General features: G+C 40.0%; 1 protein-coding gene across 6 annotated transcripts in view; it reads right to left on the bottom strand.

The window, feature by feature from the left end:
- ATP11B (ATPase phospholipid transporting 11B (putative)) overlaps nucleotides 1–21,063 on the bottom strand; it is a 136,360-nt gene that overhangs the window by 8,615 nt on the left and 106,682 nt on the right. For 2 of the 6 annotated variants that reach the window (XM_033957955.1, XM_033957956.1), the window contains exons 28-29: nucleotides 20,219–20,384; nucleotides 14,489–14,577 (exon numbers count right to left, since the gene is read on the bottom strand). In XM_033957955.1, coding sequence (XP_033813846.1) covers nucleotides 14,489–14,577; nucleotides 20,219–20,384 — 255 coding nt within the window. Of the gene's footprint in view, nucleotides 1–6,649; nucleotides 6,776–14,488; nucleotides 14,578–20,218; nucleotides 20,385–21,063 lie in introns of all 6 variants that reach the window. The other 4 variants (XM_033957954.1, XM_033957953.1, XM_033957957.1 and 1 more) reach the window with 3 other exon arrangements.

Genomic DNA, 21,063 nt, shown 5'->3' with positions numbered 1-21,063 from the left:
AATACTGTTCATCATAAGTATTAATTTTTCTTCATTTAAAGAAACTATTAAAAGAGAAAGAGATGCCATCTTGTTCCATACTCATTTATCTGTCTGGTAATCCTTTCATTGGAACATTTTCTAGAAATTATTATTATTATTATGTTCTTGTATACCGCCATACCCAAAGAGTTCTTGGCGGTTCACATCAATTAAATTACTATCTGATCTGAACACGGATTTACAACATTTTGTCGGAATCACAAGCAACGGGGAAGGAAATGTTTGAGTTATAGTAGGAATTAATCAGAGTTGGATCGGAAGGGAAAGGGGGAGGGAGAAGAGGGCCAAAGGTGGGGAGGGGGAGAGAAAAGGGGGTGGGGTGGGGAGGGTGTTGGTTTATTGCGGGGGAATGAGGGTCAGGGGTGTCAAAGTCCCTCCTTGAGGGCCGCAATCCAGTTGGGTTTTCAGGATTTCCCCAATGAATATGCATGAGATCTATTTGCATGCACTGCTTTCAATGCATATTCATTGGGGAAATCCTGAAAACCCGATTGGATTACGGTCCTTGAGGACCGGAGTTTCCCATGTCTGCAGTCTAGTCCCTATAAATCAGGGGTGTCAAAGTCCCTCCTTGAGGGCCGCAATCCAGTTGGGTTTTCAGGATTTCCCCAATATGCATGAGATCTATTTGCATGCGCTGCTTTCAATACATATTCATTGGGGAAATCCTGAAAACCCAACTGGATTGCGGCCCTCGAGGACCGACTTTGACACCTGTGTTCTAGATGCAATTTATTTCACTATAAAAGTCACTAGTAAACATGGTTTTGAAAAAGATCTTGCCAAATTTGGCAAGAGAAAATTTTGCAGTAAAAGCCAGTTGAACAGACACACTTCTTAATATAGGAACGTAGCCTTCAGAAGGAAATATTTTGGGATACTACGATTCACTTTGTTCCACATGGTACAAGGGGCGTTCAATGATTTATCTACCCGAGTATGAAAGAAAGTAGCGTGTTGAAACAAGTCTGCGCATGCTGTGACATGGCTCAAAGTTACTCATGAACAGTTGTGGTTCTGTGTGAGCCTGACATTCCAAGAGACAGGATGTCAGGAGACTCCCTGTGTGAATCAAGCAAGAAACTGCTAGATTTGGAGCACCATTCAGTGATAAAATTTCTCACAAAAGAAGGGAAAAAGTCAAAGGAGATCCACGAATGCATGACTGCAGTTTATAGCGAGTCTGACCCATAATCCTACAAAGTATAATTTTGGAGCAAGCAGTTTAAGTGGGGTAATGTGGAAGCAACTTCCACAGAAATGTGCAAGAAAGTCGAGGATTTAATTTTGTCAGACAAATTAAGGTTTCCCGAATAACTGAAGAAACGGGCATCTCGGCAGGTAGTTTGGAAAATAATTCATAAAAGTTGGGCAAGATGGGTTCCAAGAATGCTGATGCCATGTCAGAAGGACTTAAGGCTCCAGTGCTGTCAGGAGAACTTAAGAGATGCTCTGTGAAGACCAACTGGAGATAAGACTTGGATCTATCACAGAGATCCTGAGTCTAAAATTGAGTTAATACAGTGGAAGCACAAGTCATCCCCCACCCCAAAAAACGTTGAAGACAGAAAAATCTGTAGGCGAAATCATGGCAACTGTTTTCTGGGATGATGAAGGACTTTTGCTTCTGGAGCTCATGCCCACAAGACAACCATAACTGGAGAGAGTTGTGCCAACCCAATGATCACTATGTGGGAGTCAATCAAGGAGAAAAGACTATGAAAACTCACAGCTACTTCTTCATGACAATGTTCTGGTGCACATGTAATGATAATCACAGGCTGCCATTTAAGAATGTGGGTTTCAACAGCCAAACCATTTATCCTACAGTCCTGACCTGGCTCCCACAGATTATTGCCTGTTCTAAGTTATGAAGAAATCTCTCTGTGGATAGCAGTTGTCAAGTGATGAAGATGTCAAGAAAGCTGCGACGTCCTGGATTGATGGTCAAACAGAAGAATTATTTTCAAAGGGGTTAAAGTCATTGTAGGAAAAGTGGATGAAGTATATGGAGCTATCGGGGGACAATGTTGAAAAATAAAACAAAACCTTTTTGAAAACTCTACTTACCTACTGAGGTAGATAAATTATTGAACACCCCTTGTAGCTATATGACGAAGATAGGGTGGTGACAGAAAATAATTGACTAGGGACAAGATTATGTCCCTACAAACACAAATCCAGCTCACTAAAAAGAAAAACTATATAGCAGGAGTTTCTCACTGAACTATAAAACATTCAATCCATGTGTAATTTTTTGCTCATTGTGACACAGCCTGTCACGTCTATTCTAACAGAGCTTCAGGTCTGGGGATGTACCCAAGGAAGGAAGAAGCAATAACTGGATTTGCGATAGCTTGTGATAAATGAAAGCAATTTAAAGGGACATTACAAGCGTTAGAAAAGATCATTCAAAATGTATTTATTACCATGATGGCTGGGAAAAACTAAGCATCCCGAGTTGCTTTTCTTCCATTTGCAGATCTTTGCTGCTGTAATGCTAAATGTACCACCAGCAATGCAGGTGTAACAGGCTATTGCCCCTAAAAGTTCATATTTTAGGTAGAAGGGTTAAAAACAGCACACTAGCAAGCTTTTGCACTTATAATGCGGTCCAAGCCCAATCTCTTCCCAATCCCTGCTAAGCAATCAGCAACTGTTGGCACAAAGGTTAGCCCGCACTAAACCCTTTGCCAACAGATTACTTTCTTAAATATGTCCCTATATGAACTATAAAGCATAACCAGATAGATGACAAAAGAGTAAGACAGTAGAATTTAGCTCTCAAAGATCCCTAGTAAAACAGATTTGATGCTGTTATCCTGGAAACAGGTAGGGGATTTTCCCAAATCATCTCGATAATGGCCTATGGACTTCTCTTTTAGGAAATTATCCAAACCTTTTTTTAAACCCCGCTAAGCTAACTGATTTCCACCACATCCTCCGGCAACGAATTCCAGAGTTTAATTACACGTTGTGTGAAGAAATATTTTCTCTGGGTTGTTTTAAATCTACTACTCGAGAGAGACTTGGGTGTGCTGGTGGATGCATCACTGAAGCCATCTGCACAGTGCGCAGCAGCCTCGAAAAAAGCCAACAGGATGCTGGGCATCATAAAGAAGGGCATAACAACCAGAACACGGGAAGTCATCATGCCATTGTATCGAGCGATGGTACGTCCGCATCTGGAATACTGCGTCCAGTATTGGTCACCGCACCTCAAGAAGGACATGGCGGTACTTGAGAGAGTCCAAAGGAGAGCAACAAAAATGGTAAAAGGGCTGGAACACTGCTCGTACGCCGAGAGGCTGGATAGGCTGGGGCTCTTCTCTCTGGAGAAAAGGAGACTCAGGGGAGATATGATAGAGACCTTCAAGATCATGAGGGGCATAGAGAGGGTGGATAGGGACAGATTCTTCAGACTGAAGGGGACAGCAAATACGAGGGGGCATTCTGAGAAACTGAAGGGAGACAGGTTCAAAACAAATGCAAGGAAGTTCTTTTTCACCCAAAGGGTAGTGGACACTTGGAATGCACTTCCGGAGGAAGTGATCAGGCAGAGTACGGTACAGGGATTCAAGCAGGGATTGGATGGATTCCTGAGGGATAGAGGGATCGTGGGATACTGAGTAAACCAACCTGGTCGTGCATGTGCAAGACCGGAGGGCTAGGACTTCGATAGGAGGGCAGAACTTAAATGGGAAACCAAGGTGACAGGGGAGCCCTTCTGATGATTCAGACAGGCCTTGACCTGTTTTTGGCCACCGCGGGAGCGGACTGCTGGGCAGGATGGACCTGTGGTCTGACCCGGCAGAGGCACTGCTTATGTTCTTACTACTTAGTAGCTTCATCGCATGCCCCCTAGTCCTAGTATTTTTTAGAAAGAGTGAACAAGCAATTCACATCTACCCTTTCCACTCCGCTCAGTATTTTATAGACCTCTATCATATCACCCCTGAGCTGTCTCTTCTCCAAGCTGAAGAGCCCTATCTGCTTTAGGGAAGTCATCTTATCCCTTTTATCATTTTCATCACCCTTCTCTGAACCTTTTCTAATTTTGCTATATCTTTTTTGAAATACAGCGACCAGAATTGTACACAGTATTCGAGGTGCGGCCGTACCATAGAGCGCTATAAGGGCGTTGTAACATTTTGATCTTTGTTTTCCATTCCTTTCCTGATAATTCCTAACGTTCTATTTGCTTTCTTAGCCACGGCTACTGCACATTGAGCTGAGGGTTTTGATATATCCTCAATGACACCTAGATCTTTTTTCAATGCATTGACGCCTAATGTGGAACCTTGCATCACATAGCTAATGCCACCGATAATTGACCATTGACACCTCATAACTGACATTAATTGGAAGTTATGTGCATAACTTTTTTACAGTACTTTTTTACAGAAAGTGGAATAGTCTCCCGGTAGAGGTGGTAGAGACAGAGACTGTGTCTGATTTCATGAAAGCCTGGGATAGGCATGTGGGATCTCTCAGAGAGAGGAAGAGATGATGGTTACTGCAGATGGGCAGACTGGATGGGCCATTTGGCCTTTATCTGCCATCAGGTTTCTATGTTTCTAACTTGATAGGCACAATCCTATAAAAGTTATGGGTCAGTTGAAGTGCGCAATGCTGAAAAGGGGCGTGATAAGGGGCAGATATCTGGTAACTCAGGTTTTGAGTTATGTGCAAGTTTATAGAATGTGCATTGATCTGCAGGCACTTATGCTTGGTATTAGCTGGTCTAAATTGGTATGTTTAAAAATTATCAAGCATGAGTGGTGCTAAGCATGAATCTATAAGTTGCGCATTATTTTTTACAGAATTGCGTTTAGCGCCGCATTTGTCTGCGCTGATTTTTTAGGCGTGATATGTAGAATCAGGCCCTTACTGTATAGCATGTGCATCACTGGTCTTTTGAAAATCTCTTCAGAAAAAGATTACTATATTTTTATGCATCTAATGCGCCTATACAAATGGTGAGTCTACGTAAAAAATGGTGAGGCTACGTAAATGCACAAATGGTGAGTCTACGTAAAAAAACTACTATACCAGTCTATTTTTTAAGACGCGCTAATTGCTAAACCAACATATTTGTTTTTATGGGTTTTTCTTTTTAGGTTTTTGCAGGTATTATTGCACAAAATCTGCAAAATAAAAAGAGAAGGCCTTAAAAATGAATGCACTAAGTTTGCAATTAGCGTGCCTTAGTAAACCTACACTAGTATAGCTTATCCATAAATATAGCAGATAGTGAGTATGCGTAGTTTCTAGAAATGCATATAACACATGCCTTATATGTAAGAAAATACAGTGGAGCTAAGCAAATCTGATGCTTGACAAATATGTTTCTTGGGAAAGAAGTATGAAATCTGGTATTGCATCTAAAATTATGTAACCAAAAATAAAAAGAAATTTAATTTTCTGATCTGCCCTGCATTGTATTTCACTGTAAACTGTCCTAGAAGGTAAAGAAAATGAACAATTAATATATACAAAAAGTAAGATGAATAGAGCACAGTTGGTGTTAAGTGTAGGTGGGTCTAGGTGTCAAAACAGGACTGAAGTTCAACTTCTCAGTTTACCTGGGTCTTGGAAAAGAAAAGAAGTATTAAGGATGGACTCTTTATATTACTTGTCACTCAAAATATAGACAAATCTAAAAGCAGATTCAGATGCTCTGTTTTGCATAAACAGTGCCACCTTTCATGTGAACTGGTGGTACTACAAATCTCTTAATTAGAAGACATGATTCCCACATGAAAATACAGCAACATATCTATCATGTAAGAGATGTGCATTCAAGCCGTGGTTCTGTCAGACAAAGAAATCAGGAATGTAAGCTGCAGATGCTCCCAAGAACCATACCTCAAGCATCCTTCTGCATTAATATAATCAAAGTTTTTCAAACGTATAACCCAGCACTACAGCGATGTCAATTAGAAGAGCTTAGAATTTTTTATTTTTAGTCTAAATTATAAGACATTGGAGAATTCCCCCACTTTTGACACCTTTCCCCTTTAAGCCACTGTATGATGGTGCTGAGCTTAAATCCTACAGGAAACATCCTTGCAGCCTTCCTCCCTGGGCAAAAGCACAAATCATCCAGGCATGCCATTTGGGTTATACATAGAGGAGATGGTGGATGGATGGGTGCATTATAACTTGTAAAGCTAAGCTGGTTGTAACAGGCCTTACTATAAAATATTGACGTTATATGAAGTGTACTTATAATGGACAGATTCACAATCCAGGGAATACAGTTTATAGCTAATATTGGTGATTTCAAAACTGGTCAGGGGGGATTCCCAGCCCATCTGTGATGAATATGCATAAGACATGAGATAGTGGCAGTGGATGCAAATTCACTACAGATATCCTGAAAATCCAATTAACTTCTCCAGGACAGGTTTGGGAACTGCTGGCTTACAATCTACCTTACAAAATGTTTCACAGGTTAACAAGTGATTTAATGCAACAAGACAAAAATGTATAAATACAACACAATAAAAAAATTAGACTTCAATGATGCATAATGTAATTAATAAACTAAAAAAAGAAGATGGGGATTTTACGAATGAAGCCATGACTGACTGCACATTACTACCTAGGGTGTGCAAGCACTGTCCTGACGGCTGGAAGCATCAGCTAGCAACTGCCTACTGTCTTCCCCTCTGTGCCTGCTTTCAGCAAAGTCATATGCTGAGCTGACTGAACCCTTATTCTCTTCCATCTAGAAGGACAGAAAAGCAACATGTCTCAAAAACCATCATCATCTGAATCAATTCAGCAACTTTCTACGGACTGACTCCTGCCACATTATTTCATTTCTAAATCAATGGAGATCAGGCCATGGAATGAGTAAGGAACACAACAGTTTTTTCATAAACAAAGCTGGTCACTGGAGCATGCTTTTCTCTGCATGGTTACATTTTATAGCACATAGCAAATAATTCCCCCCCCCCCCCAATGCATCTTTATCGTAATGCCATAGTCATGTGCAGTTGGAAAATCAATAAAAGGAAGTGGAAATTTTATGGATAAGTTTGTGTGTCCATAAGGGACCAGGGACTTTATTCCTCAATGTTGTTGGATAATTTCTGCTAAGTTTGGCTTGGAGTTCATTTAACCAACCCTAAATGGAAACATTTGGATCATGGTATTGAGGCATTTTGATCCATTTCTAAAATTTATAAATATAGGCTCTCTTTATCTTACCTTTTCACACACCGAATTATACTATTTTGGGGCTCTTTAACGTATGGTTCAGTGGCATTTTTAAACTTATTTTTGTATAATAACGGAACAGCAAGAAACTGTCCAAGATGAAATCATGAAAATGTGGGTATACGGATCACATATAACGTGTTAAATATGGAGGCATTATTTGTTGATCAAAAGGGGCATAGCATGGGCAATGCTCATTAAAATGTATAAATCTTACTTAGAAGGAGTTGATATTTGACCACTACACATTATAACTTATGCATCTCATTCAGATGCAAAATAAAAAACTCACATGTAAATAGCTTGGCAGAATGAAACATATAAGAAATACATATAAGTATCAATATTCTGGGCTTCTATATGTAACTTAAGTAAATGTGCTCGTATCTGGCACTTCCACATACAACACACACTGGACACCATCCTTAACTTTCCAGGGGCACATTGTAAGGAAGATGTTTTTTAAAATCTGTTTACTTTCTTCTGATAATTTTTGATAAGTTATGCACAGTTGTTAAGGGCTTTGCAAGTGGCTCAGAATGCGGCAGCAAGAGTAACTGCAGGTATCTGCCGTGGCGAGCAAATGTCCCTTCTGCTGGCCAAGTTGCATTGGCTTCCAGTGGGTTGGAGAATTGGTGCTAGTATTTAAGACTGAGAATCAGTCCTCTGGAAGCTGCGTACTATTAGGAAATATTTTGATTTTATATCATTTAAAATCCTGGTCCAATCTTCAATTCTTTCAATATTGGATTATTGTAATGTTATTTATCTGGGATCGTATAAAATAACCACTAGTCGATTCAAAATCATACAAAATACAGCTCTTCGTTTGATTTTTAATCTGAAAAAACACGATCATATCAGTGTATATTATCAAAAGCGTCACTAACTTCTGTTATTTAAATTTGGATGCATTTGTTTTAAAGTTTTATTTGGTTTAGCACCGGCTTACCTCATTTCTCATTTTAGTTTTTTTGTTTTTAAGAAAAATATCCGTAGGTCGGGTTGGTTTTATTTTCCTTCAGCAAATGCACGTCGTTACAAAAGATTTTTGGATAGGACCTTTGCATTCCAAGCAGGATTAATGAATTCATGTTTGAATCTTCTCGTTTCTCCATTTCTTACTATCAATTTCGAAAAGATCTTAAAACCCACTTATTTAAACAATATAATATACATTATTGATTTTCATATTATCATGTAGTTATAATGTACTTTTATCTTTTTATCTGCACTTATTTTAGTTGATATCATGTTATCCTTATTCATTAGTTTTAATGCTTGTATTAGTTACTCTGATTTTATTATGTATGCTGTTATTTTTATATTGTACCTAATTGTATAAACTGCTTTGAACTGCTGGTTAGGCAGTATATAAAAATAAATTATTATTAAATTCTGTCCAGTGGCTACTGCAATTGTTCTATATGAGCTTCCTCGTTTGGTACGTTCTGAGTTCAGGCAATTAGTGGAAGTGCCTTCTTTATGAACCATAGCTAAGATGACTATCTGCTCTTGTGTTTTTTTTGTGTAGTTGGCCCTCTGTTATGGAATGCACTTCCAGATTTGGTCCACCAAGTTTCTAATATTTTTATCTTTTCATAAAAGTGTCTGAATGCCTTTTATAATCGTGATGCAAACATATCACAAATGTTGGATGTATTAATGCTTGAAGTTTAGGTAGTTCTGATTTTATCATAATTTATGTTATGTATTGTATTACATTTGTGTGTGTATTAATGATTATGTGTGTTTCTTGCAATCTGCGGAGATTTCTGGATATGTGGAATATAAATGTTTTAAATAAATAAATATTCATTGATGCTTAATATTCAAATAATGCCAATGAATATACAGAGAAATTAAGTTCTTATCTTTTCGAGTAGATAGGTGTGTCATTCTGGGCACACAGGTACCTCTCCCCATGCTCACGAGCCATGCAGAAGGCATCCACTTCAGGTTTTCGATTCTTCCTTCTTCATCTGCTTCCCCTTCAGTTTGTACCAAAGCTGGTGATAGCTCTATCTAGAAACATATTCTAGAAGTAGTACAGGGAAATCCCCAAACTACAACTCTGTTCTGCTCTGAAAATATAGCAAACATGTTAAACATTGCCATTGAACAATCGAAACATCAAAATATTCTTACCAAGCAGAAACATTTATGGAGCTCAAACATTACCTCAATATGTTATAGCACCAGATTGTTCTTAAGACCCTTAGGGTCTGACTGACAACCAAATTTTAGTTTGGACTCAAACTTTCTGACTGAGACAGTAGGCAGGCACAGGAGATAACTTCAGGGTGGGGCTCCAGAATGACACACCTATCTACTAGAAAAGATATTAGCAAGGTAAGAACCTAATCTTTTTCTAGTGCAATAGGTGTGTTGGATGGATGGGATGTACAAAAGCAGTCCCAAAAAACTAGGGTGGGACCTCTGTGCTGGCTCTTAACACTGAAGACCTAAAGATGGAGTCCTCCCTTGCTACTACATCCAGTCTGTAAAACTTGGAAAATGTATATAGTGGACCAGATTGCAGCCCACAAATCTCCTTGAGGGAGACCGTCTGAGCTTCCGCCCACAAAGAAGCACGCTTCTAGCTGCATGTGCCTTCAGGAGACTAGTGACTTGTTTTCCACAGGCCATATATGCTGAAGAGCGAGCCCAACAGATTAATTTGGAAATCATGGCCTTGGGCACTGGTGTGCCGCATTGAATCTGAGCAGTGAGCACAAAAAGATGGTCAGACAGACTGAACTCATTGGTAACCTCAAGATATTGTAGAAGCACTCCCCTCACATTCAACTTTTTCAGAATCAGATCCTTCTTCCTAGATCCTGTGGACTGGAATGCTGGCAATCTAAACTCTTGATTGACATGGAAAGCTGAAACAACCTTTGGCAAAAAAGATGGAATGTATACATAGAAACTCCAAGTCCAAAGGGAAGAGCCAAGAATTGGTAATGGTTCTCTAGGACATGAAATCTAAGGAACTTTCTGTGTTCTGGAAAGATAGGAATATGCAGATAGGCCTCTTTCAAATCCAAAGAGGTTTTCCTCAACCTGAAGAGCTCTGGAGTACTGAAAATCGCCCAAACCATAGAAAAACACCAAAAATAATAATAAAAAATAGAGCGAGCAGATCAGAAAAACTCCTTCCAGCTCATGTGAAGGAAAAAGTGAAGGGGCAGCAGAGTCCTTGGGGAAGGAGGAAGAGTCAAAAACTTGGAGTAGATTCCTTCTGCACGGCTCGCAAGTATGGGGAGGTTACCCGTCCGCCCAGAATGATGCACCTATTGCACTAAAAGACTTTGAAGAATCTAGATTAGATTTTTTTTTCAAACTATTCCCTAGAAGTGCCATTGACAACTAATCTCATATATGAAAAATGTGCCAAATGGTTATACTGAAATGAAGGGATTTATATACTAACCAGCATTAAAAATGGAGGATAATGTTAAAACCTGCCAGTTTTAATTAACACCATTGGGTTTCAATGTGTTCTGATGTGCGAACCAGTCTCAGTGGTGTCATTCTGAATTTAGTATCTCTAGAAGGAGGAGAGAAATTAGTACTTTCCCATGTACGAACATATATGGTCACTTTTTTTTTTTTTTTTTTAGCATAATCTAGGGGTGGGGAGGATTTACGTGGAAGGCCAGACCTTGGAGCCCCTGATCTGAGTATGGAAGAGTGGCCCATATCAAACCGCCTAGGGATTAACACTAGAGAGTATGCCCAGCATTAATACCTCATATATTTTCCTCTGTTTGCATGACTATTTTGTAATGTGCTTCACACATGGGCATTACAAAATTTGCATGTCAATGTATGCACCATGTAGGTGTATTTTGCAAATGGCTCTGCTGAACGTGGAATGTTTTGTAAAAAGTGTACGATGTGCAACCATTTTACAAATATACATGCAGCAAAAATGAGCAGAATGAAACTGGCACTTCCATATGAAAGCAGCTTTTTCCATGTGTAGTAGACACATTTTACAAATATATTATGTATATGCGCCACCAATTAATTTCCGAGACCACAATTTTGTTTCCTTTTTTCAATTTTGCAGGCAGAAATAAAAATATTAAGGAGAATTACTTTCTTAACCCCGTTTTAAAGCCTTGGCCAAAATGAACACATTTTAAAAATCTGTGCATGCCTTTTGAGCTGGTACAAAATCTGATGGGGAAATTTTTCCCATATATATGTATTCCCTTTTAAAATGGGAAAGAACCATGTATATTTTGTCCCCCTCAAGCCACACCCCCTTTACAACTCTGCATGGTGTGCATCCCCACATGTAAATGGCGGCTTCTTGAAATCACTATCCCTCCCCTTTTACTAAACTGCAATAGCAGTTATTAGTGCAGGGAGCTGCGCTGCTCCCGACGCTCAAAGGAACTCTGAGTGTCGGAAGCAGTGCGGAGCATTCAGCACGGCTCCCTGCGCTAATAACCGCTATTGTAGTTTAGTAAAGGGGGGTATATGTGTATGTAATCTACATTTGTAAATATTTTAATTTACATGCGGAGAGGCTTCTAAAATTATTTAGAAACACAGGAAGGATATCTCCAATACAAAGTTAATTTATTTTAAAATCTAGGATCCTACTTTAAGGTGACTCCCAACTGAATTAATTAAATGAAAAAAACGTGTAGACCTTAAATATCCATGTCTTCAAGAGCTCAGATGCTGCTCATTTAAGGCTCCTTGTACTAAGCTGCGATAAACACTAGGTGAATGCTTACCATAAGACGCGCTCAGGCATCCTACGATAAGTTCTGAATGCATGCGCACACGCAAATCACGCACTACAAAAATAGTTTTTTTTCTGGGAGGGGCATGTCTGGGGGGTGGGAGAGTGGGCATTTCTGAGTTAATCAGTTAGTGCATCTACGCTACTGCACAATAACTGATTAGCGCGTAAGCTCTTAGGGCCTGAATCTATAAACGGTGTCAGGTCAAAAGCGCGCTGGGACAAAGGCGCGCCCAGACAATTGAGCGTAGCGCGCGCCGCCGCGCCACTCTAAATTACTGTTTTTAGCGCTCCGACGGGGGTGTGTGGGGGGAACCCCCCCCACTTTACTTAATAGACATCACGCCGCATTGTAGGGGGTGTGAGGGGTTGTAACCCCCCACATTTTACTGAAAACTTCACTTTTTCCCTGTTTTTAGGGAAAAAGTTCAGTTTACAGTAAAATGTGGAGGGTTACAACCCCCCTAATCCCCCCATAACGCCGTCGCGATGTCTATTAAGTAAACTGGGGGGGTTCCTCAACAAAACCCCCCGTCGGAGCCCCTAAAAACTGTAATTTAGAGCGCGCGGTGGCGCGCGCTCAATTATCGGCGCGCGCTTTTGTCTTTCGCGCCGTTGTCTATGAACCCTATAAACGGCGCCTAACTTAGTTCCATACGGAACTAAATTTGTCTTTAATTGGCATGGTGATTGACCACACCATTAAAAACCGATTAAAAAATAACATTATTTCAATGATCAATTTAGGTTTTGCCCGGAATACTGCACAATGCCTAAATTGAGGGGCCCTATGATGCCTACCTGAAAAGTAGGCAGGGTTAGGGGCATTGCTAGCTGTCATACCCACCGGTACATATACTGGCATCTACCACATGGATGTCTAACGATGCCTAGGTGCCACTAAGCACGCATCTATAAGCAGCGCCTAGCAGTTGATCGACAACCACACCGACTGGTGCCTAGAAGATAGGAGCGGTTTATATAATCACGCCCTTACTGCCTTTAAAATAGGTGGCAGTCAGAGCTCACGCCCTCATTTTTGTTAATGGATATGTGCTAATGGCAACATTAGTGCATGATGAAAGAAACAGGAAGAGTCATCTCTACAAGTCAGTAGCAAACGAACAAACAGTGGAGATGTCCAAAACCACAAGTGTACTTGTTTATTTCAAAACTCTGCTTTATTTGGGCAGCGGCTCAACGTGCCTGTGTTTCGGCCCAAACAGTCTTCTTCAGGAGTCTTATTGTTATCACACCATACTTTGCAGAGTGAAACGTATTGCTAATCGGATCATCATCAAAACGGGCACTCTTTGAAACTGATGTAAGCTCATCAACCACGGAGCTCGCAAGCTTACATCAATGTCAAAGACTGTCTGTTGCGATGATGTTCCGATTAGCGATGCATTTCACTCTGCGAAGTATAATCTAATCTAAACCTTAAGTTTATATACCGCATCATCTCCATGAGAATGGAGCTCGACACGGTTTACAAGAACTTAAAATAGTGGGTAGAGGAGAAGAAAAAGGATTACATGAACTTATGTGTAGAAGGGGGGAGAGAAAGGGGGGAAGGATAGAGCTACAATTTGCTGAAAAGCCAGGTTTTCAGTTGTTTGCGGAATAACTGAAGGAAGCTCAGGTTCCGCAGCGGGGTGGTGAGGTCGTTCCAAAGACCTGTGATTTTGAAGAGAAGGGATTTAGACTCCTGAGTGTTGAGTCGCTGCACAAATGAAGCAGAGTTTTGAAATAAAGAAGAACATTAGTGCATGGCCATTAATTTGGAAAGTCGGCCATTTTCTGGCAGCGGTAAGTATAGCCATGGCGACCAAGAAAGATCCGCATTGTGTGCGTGCTAAAGCTACTTTTTACCACAGCTTTGTAAAAGGACCCTTTAGTAAATGATGGAATAGGAAAGGCCTTAGAGGCTGTCCGTATTTACAGACTCCTTCCGTGCTACAGGTATTTGCTGTCTTCTCTGTACACGAGGTAAAGAATTAAAGAACAAATAGATTGGACATCAAAATAATTACAGGAAAGCGATTCCTGAGTTACCCAAGTTCTACTTGGTCTGGCCTTATATAGCTTTCAAATTATGCAACATGCAGAGAACAAGTTTGACCGCAATGGAGCATGCTAAGATACACAGCACAACACATAAGGAGATGCAAGGGGGGTTATACTTTTATTCTGTTATTTGAGCATCATGCTAGGGAATCTGTATTCTTTAAGGAGATTAGTGCATGCTGGGTCCTGTGGACCCCTGATTGTAATTATTCAAGGAAGCCAGCTGTCAAACAGCTGAACAAAGGAATTTTTATTCTGTTAAGAGGACAGAACGTTTCCATTCTTCCTTCACTTTCCACTCATGCCTTTTCTCTTCTCTCTCAGTGCTGGGTTAGTCAACTGTCAGCATGCATAGGAGTGGATGAGGAACTGTCCCTTCTACTCTACCTAATTTTGCTCAGCTGATTCCTTGCCCTGTTGGACACTGGCTGCAATGCGATGAATTCGTCACTTAAAGCAACTCTGTTGGAAAACATCTATAAATGAACAAAAAAGGGGTGGAACATAGAACAGGTCAGTAAGCAGTCATGATTTCTGCAGAGACAGACACAGGCTACGAGTAAAAAAAAAAAAAAAAAAGGCATCATACATCTAGAAGAGACATAAACCTAGAACATGAGGATTGAATAAAGCATTTTCTCCTGCAACACTGGAACCAGGGCCGGTGCCACAACCACCCAGGGATTAATGGTCTATTTTCAAATTACTTTACAATAGGCACTGGCTATGGGCCATGCATCAGGGCTCCTTCAAGAACCCTGCAATCAGGGACCTAGGGGTCATTGTGGCATGACAAATTCCTCTCCTTCAGGAGTTGTGATCACTGTCTCCAAGTTTATTTATAATTTGGTATGGTATACTGACCATCGACAAGTATCTGGCAGGTTTACAATACTAAAATTTATAAAATATAAAGTAAAAATAAAAAGGGCAAAGTGTAGACGGGAACAAGGACGAAGACAGACAGAATGGATACGAGAGGTGCTGGGGTAGAGGAAGATTTGAAATTACATCAGAAAATAAAAATAAAAGGGTGGGAAAGGGAAAAAAACAAGGGGGAAGAGAGGTCGCTTCTTAAATGCGGTTCTCACTGTTTGTGGGAAATGAATGGAGAAAGGAACTTATCTGGATTTTGGTAGGCGTTCAAGTTTATTTAAAAGTTCTTATACTGCCTAATCAAGCCTTCTAGGCGTCTTGGAATAGAAAAGTTTTAAGTTTCGTTTTCAATTTGGCAAGAGAGTTTTCACAGCTATGGCCTATCCGGAGAGCACCAGATTTGAGCTGCAAATTGAACACAAGTCCCTTATGTAGCAATGTGTTTGCGTCGGCAGGGGCAGTAAAGCAGTAGTTAGAGAGTGAGCTGTTTTCTTACTGCACATGCAAATTTTCTTGGATGTAAAAGAAAAAGTTTTTGAAAGGGGTGGGGGGGGGCGAACATTTATGTACCTCTGCTTATATTCTTTCTGATCTGTTTGGGCCTTAAAGAAATCAGATTTGGCACAAATACTAAGCAAAACCTAGAAAGTGGTCAGAATACTTAGGTGGTTCAAAGGGTTACAAAAATTGATAATTAAGATTTCGGCAATGCTTTTATCTCTGCATGTGGCAACACTTCTATAAGTTGTAAGTTTAGACTCTTTGGTCCTTTCCTTTAGATTAAGAACATATGTTTACTAGATTTCAGACCCTTGTTCACAAAGGGGGTAATTCTCTAAGGGGCCGAAGGGCCATTAACTTAATTGGCAAAATATCCTTAATAGCCTCAATAATTGCAAAAAAAAAAATTATGCATTCAAGCGCCTAATTGCAGGGTGCTTAGCGGTGCCTAACACCTAAATGGGTGCTTTTCTATGGGAGGAACATGACTTAGGTACCGTTATGCGTGATCCTCCAAAAACAAGCACCTGAAACGTAGGCCTTTAAAACCTTAGCCTACATTTCAGGCACCTAAGTTTTTACATAGGTGCCGCTAGCCACGGTTCTGTAAAAACCGTGCGATTGGCACGTGGCCAGAACGACTTTTTTAGGCGCTGTTTATTGTCAGCCCCTAAATGTAAGTGCCGTATACTAGTGCGTGCCTAAATGTAGGTGCGAATGTTTACAAGAAACAAAGAGGAAAGCACCTGCTAGTCCCAAAGGGATGGTAGTCGTAGAAGCAGACACGGATAAGAGAATCAAAGCTGTGTTTCGTCCGGCAAGGGCTGCTTCAGGGTAAAGCATTACCTTAAGGTGAAGTGAAAGGTTCACACCATAAGATGGTTTTGCCCCTGAAGCAGCCCTCGCTGGGCGAAACATGGCCGTGTCAGGCTTGATTTTATATTTGGTGTGAATGTTTAAGCCAGATCTATGGCAAGCGAAAATATTAGTGCCTAAATGTGGTAGTTTCACAAGTAACTTTCAGGTATTATGTAAATTGTGTGTGAAAGTGGGTGCCTACATCATGCTCCATTTATACGAACGTTGCTTTGACAATTCCATGTTATGGCAGTTTAATGCATAATTACAGAATAGCATTTAGGCGCTGTACTGCCTTGTTACTGTTTATAGAATGAGGGGGAATGAGGGCAGCTGGGGGCCATTAATACTGGATACATGCAGTTAGAGATTTAACGTTTTGAGAAGAAAACTAGCTAGCTTTGGAAGGTTTAGCTTAAAACTAGCTCAGAGACTTTCCTGATCCTATGCTAAGGCAGGGTTTTTCATTTGAAGGCCAGAGACCTGGTGGCAACTTCCATCTACTCTAGGTCTCTTCTATTACCTTCTGTGGAATCCATCTATTGGCACTATGTAAGCCGTGGGGGTGTCGAGCCTCCCACACTGTTCTCAAGAGGCTTAAACAGTACAGGAGTTTGGATACCGCAGGGCTCAAACTTGCAGAAAGGAACCCTGGGTCAGGAAACAGAGCAGTTCTTCTAGGGGCAGTGTGCGCACGTGCATGTATGGGTCGGCAACAGAATCAAAAGAGCCAATTTGCAGAAGCTGGGGGTGGGAACAGGATGGGCTAGTGAAGGCTGAGAAGTGTACGTATTGGGAGAGGGCTGCAGGCAAGAGAGAGAGTATGCTTGGTGGTGGTAGGAGGAGAGCGACTGGGGTGTAGCAGATTGATTTAGTTACAAAAGTTGCTATGAGAGCGCTTCAGCATTCAAGTGACCCCCTTTGTTCAGGGTGCTAGCTTTATTTGGTGATGGTCCGGGTTCTTGTGCTAAATTTTTTATTTTTACCAAAAGGTGGCCCCTTCTTGATAAACAGTGAAGACTGTTTTGCTAAGATGCATAACTACTGAGTTTCCAACCCAAATGATGGCCAGACGCAATTGAAAAACACAACAGAAAGGATAAAACCAAGCAATATTTCACATCAACTACATATCATGATTAAACAAAATGATTGGATGCATTCAAAACATGCACTTATAAGAATAATGGTAGGCCAGAGGAATGAGGAAAGGACATTTTATCAACATGTCCATTTCTGTCAAAGGCAAACTTTTTAGTACTAAATAAGGCTCAACGATATTTATGGAAAACCCTTTCTTTTCCTGGTTATTCACAGAAATACCTTCCCCCACGCCAATTACTTTTTATTTTTAAATGGGGACATTTAGATATATTAACAAATTACAGTTGTTTACAAAAGACAAACATTTTGGTAATTTGATATTAAGCTCCAACATGTATTTAGCATTTAGAAAATTGCTAAAAACATATTTATTTGATAATTTTTTTTAACCTGGGATCATAATCCACTGTGAATGTACATTAACTTCTTATTTCATTCACCGCACAGAACTGAGAGGTCGTTGCGATATACATGTACATTGTACCCATCACTAGAGAAATGTTACGCCAAGTTGGGGTTTTGTCAAATTGCATACCTACAAGTAGAGATGGTTGAAACATCCGGCTTAGATGATTACCAACTATGGACCTATGTTCTTTGTGAAAACTAGAATTTAAGAGTCATTTACTAATGTCATTTTCCTAGTAAATGACTCTCTTAGGGGCCCTAATGCCCTCTCTAAAGGGCATTCAAATCTGGGCTTAGTGCGTTCTAACTTAGGACTTATGCCACGGTAAATCTAGTCTTAGCGCGTGGGCATTTCGTGGGCTTTTTCCTTTCTTTTTTTTGTAGGTTGCGCTCCGCTTGCATTAGTGTGTGGTACGTGCAAAAATTAATGCGGGAGCACTTACTGCCTCCTATTTAACGGGTGATAAAGGCTCCAGTGCCAACTCTGCATGATCCGGGTAGTACATGCTAGCTGGGTAACGCTTCCATGCCCATTTTCCACCCCTCCCCCCAAATTTTCAAAAAACAGCGTGTGCTAAAAGAAATGTGTGTTAGCTAACAGGCAAAATACCACAAAATACTTTAACGTGTTTTGCAGAAAGTCTTTTATTGCATGCTAAGTGCGCGCTTTGGAAAGGACCCCTTAGTGTAACATTTACATATCGCAAAACACTGCTTTGTCTTGCATAGAAGCTGCTTTATGATTAAATATATTTCCTTTAACCAGCATGCTGTACATAAAACGTGACAGTCTGTAAATTATAACACAACACAAGGAAAGTGGGACAGGAACGGTACACATCAACCTTGGGATAAAGCAAAGTTTATTTGATACAGCCAATTATTGCTATATAAAACACAAAAAAATAACCAAACTGTCTTACAAAGACTTGGAGACACTCGATGAAATTGCAGGGAAATACTTTTAAAATCAATAAATGGAAATATTTTTTCACTCAGAGAATAGTTAAGCTCTGGAATGTGTTGCCAGAGGTTGTGGTAAGAGCGGGAGAGCGTAGCTGGTTTTAAGAAAGGTTTGGACAAGTTCCTGGAGGAAAAGTCCATAGGTGTTATTGAGAAAGACATGGGGGAAGCCACTGCTTGCCCTGGATCGATAGCATGGAATGTTGCTACTCTTTGGATTTTGTATATATAAACTAACCAAATAGGGTTTTTTTAGAGGAGAACTTATAAATACCTATATTCAACAATTTTACTTTTGCATATACAGTGCTTTAAATTATTGAAGATTTAATGTTTTGATTCATTTATTTTAAACATATGAACCATCACCTAATTTAAAAGAATAGGACTCATCCCTATGATTAATAATGAGGTTGAAGTATCATAGATATGCATAATTCTCAGTAAAGAGACCTCTTATAACTTAGATGTTATTTCAAGTCTTCATTCTGAATGCATGTGATGTAATCATCTACTTCAAAACCTCCTTCCTACCCTAAAGTCTTTATTGGTAATTTATTAATAAAAATAAAAAATATGAAAAATATAACTAACTAAATGGGGAGTACAATTTTTCTTTCAATTATGTGTCATTCAGAATGAAGACTTGAAATAACATCTAAGTTATAAGAGGTCTCTTTACTGAGAATTATGCATATCTATGATACTTCAACCTCATTATTAATCATAGGGATGAGTCCTATTCTTTTAAATTAGGTGATGGTTCATATGTTTAAAATAAATGAATCAAAACATTAAATCGTCAATAATTTAAAGCACTGTATGTGCAAAAGTAAAATTGTTGAATATAGGTATTTATAAGTTATCCTCTAAAAAACCCTTATTTGGTTGTGAATTGGATAATCTACAATTTGATCTGTGTATGTAGTTTGAGACTCTTTGGGTTTTGGCCAAGTACTAGTGACCTGGATTGGCTACTGTGAGAACGGGCTACGGGCTTGATGGACCATTGGTCTGACCCAGTAAGGCTATTCTTATGTTCTTATGGTTCCTTCTAGACCCAAGATAGTTTGGTTATTTCATATGTTTGACACTGAAATAATTGGCTGTATCAAATAAATTTTGCTATTTCCCCAAGGTTGATGTGTACCATCCCTTTCCCACTTTCCTTTTGTTGTATATTGAGCGTATGTTAGTTTGGCTTGTTTTTTTATGTATTACACTAACTCTGTAAATTATAATCATACCATTTAATATATTCATAGGGAAGTCTTTAGGATCTTATCATTAATCATATTCAGCACATAGATGAAAAAAGTATTATCTATTCTTAAAGTAAAACTAGAAAGAGTAAAATGGCAAGACTGCATTAATGAAAACAATTTTGCTGTACATAGTACATGTTACCTGTGCCTTTTCCGTATTTGTCGGACATAAGTGTCTGTAAAACACTTTCTTCACAACATCCAGAAAGAGACAGGAAACAACTATGGCAATGATAGCAAACCAGGCGGAGCCACTGGACAGCAGCTGAACGAACACAAAGTACATGTCTTGTGCATGTAAAAATGGCCTGCAGAGAAGAAAAATGAAAAACAGAAAACATATCACACATCAAACACCTGCATGTTCAGCAAGAGCTTAAATACAGTTCTTACGCCTATTACCAGACCCGTCACTATGTTCAGTCCCTCCCAGTGGCTGCCCTTACTGAAGTCTGCAGGGAGGCGCTTTCGGAACTCTTCAGCCTTTCAGCCCAACAGAGGATTCCTCTACGATTTCATATTGTGGGAATCCGGGATTGCCAACCAAGTACGAATCTGGATATATATACAGCGTGGGCTGAGGACTTGCATTGCCAGTTGACTGCTCAACAGTTACAACGGGTCCTGAAGAACATTCAGAAGGTGTCACCAATATTACTCACTGGGAAATGCAACTGAAAATTGTTCTTAGACTTTACATTCCACCGGAACGTGCAGCCCGAATGGGGATTACTGCGTCGCATTCTTGCTCGAAATGCAATCAGGCTCACGCATCTTTGAGTCACATGTTTTGGGCCTGCCCCGCAATCCAACAGTTTTGGAGACATCTTGGCCTATATACCACATCGCTTTGGGGAAGGCGATGGCTTCCGCAACCGAGGGCGTTATTTGGATTTTATAATATAGCCTTGCCCAAATTCAGGGGAATGTCAGCAATGAGACCAGCCACAACCACCGAGAGCACTCAGACCCGATCCTACCAAGAGT

Source organism: Geotrypetes seraphini, chromosome 9, assembly GCF_902459505.1.
Source record: "Geotrypetes seraphini chromosome 9, aGeoSer1.1, whole genome shotgun sequence".
Taxonomy (NCBI): Eukaryota; Metazoa; Chordata; class Amphibia; order Gymnophiona; family Dermophiidae; genus Geotrypetes; species Geotrypetes seraphini.
The sequence above is the reverse complement of the archived record's forward strand: the minus strand, read 5'-3'. Positions and strand labels throughout refer to the sequence as shown.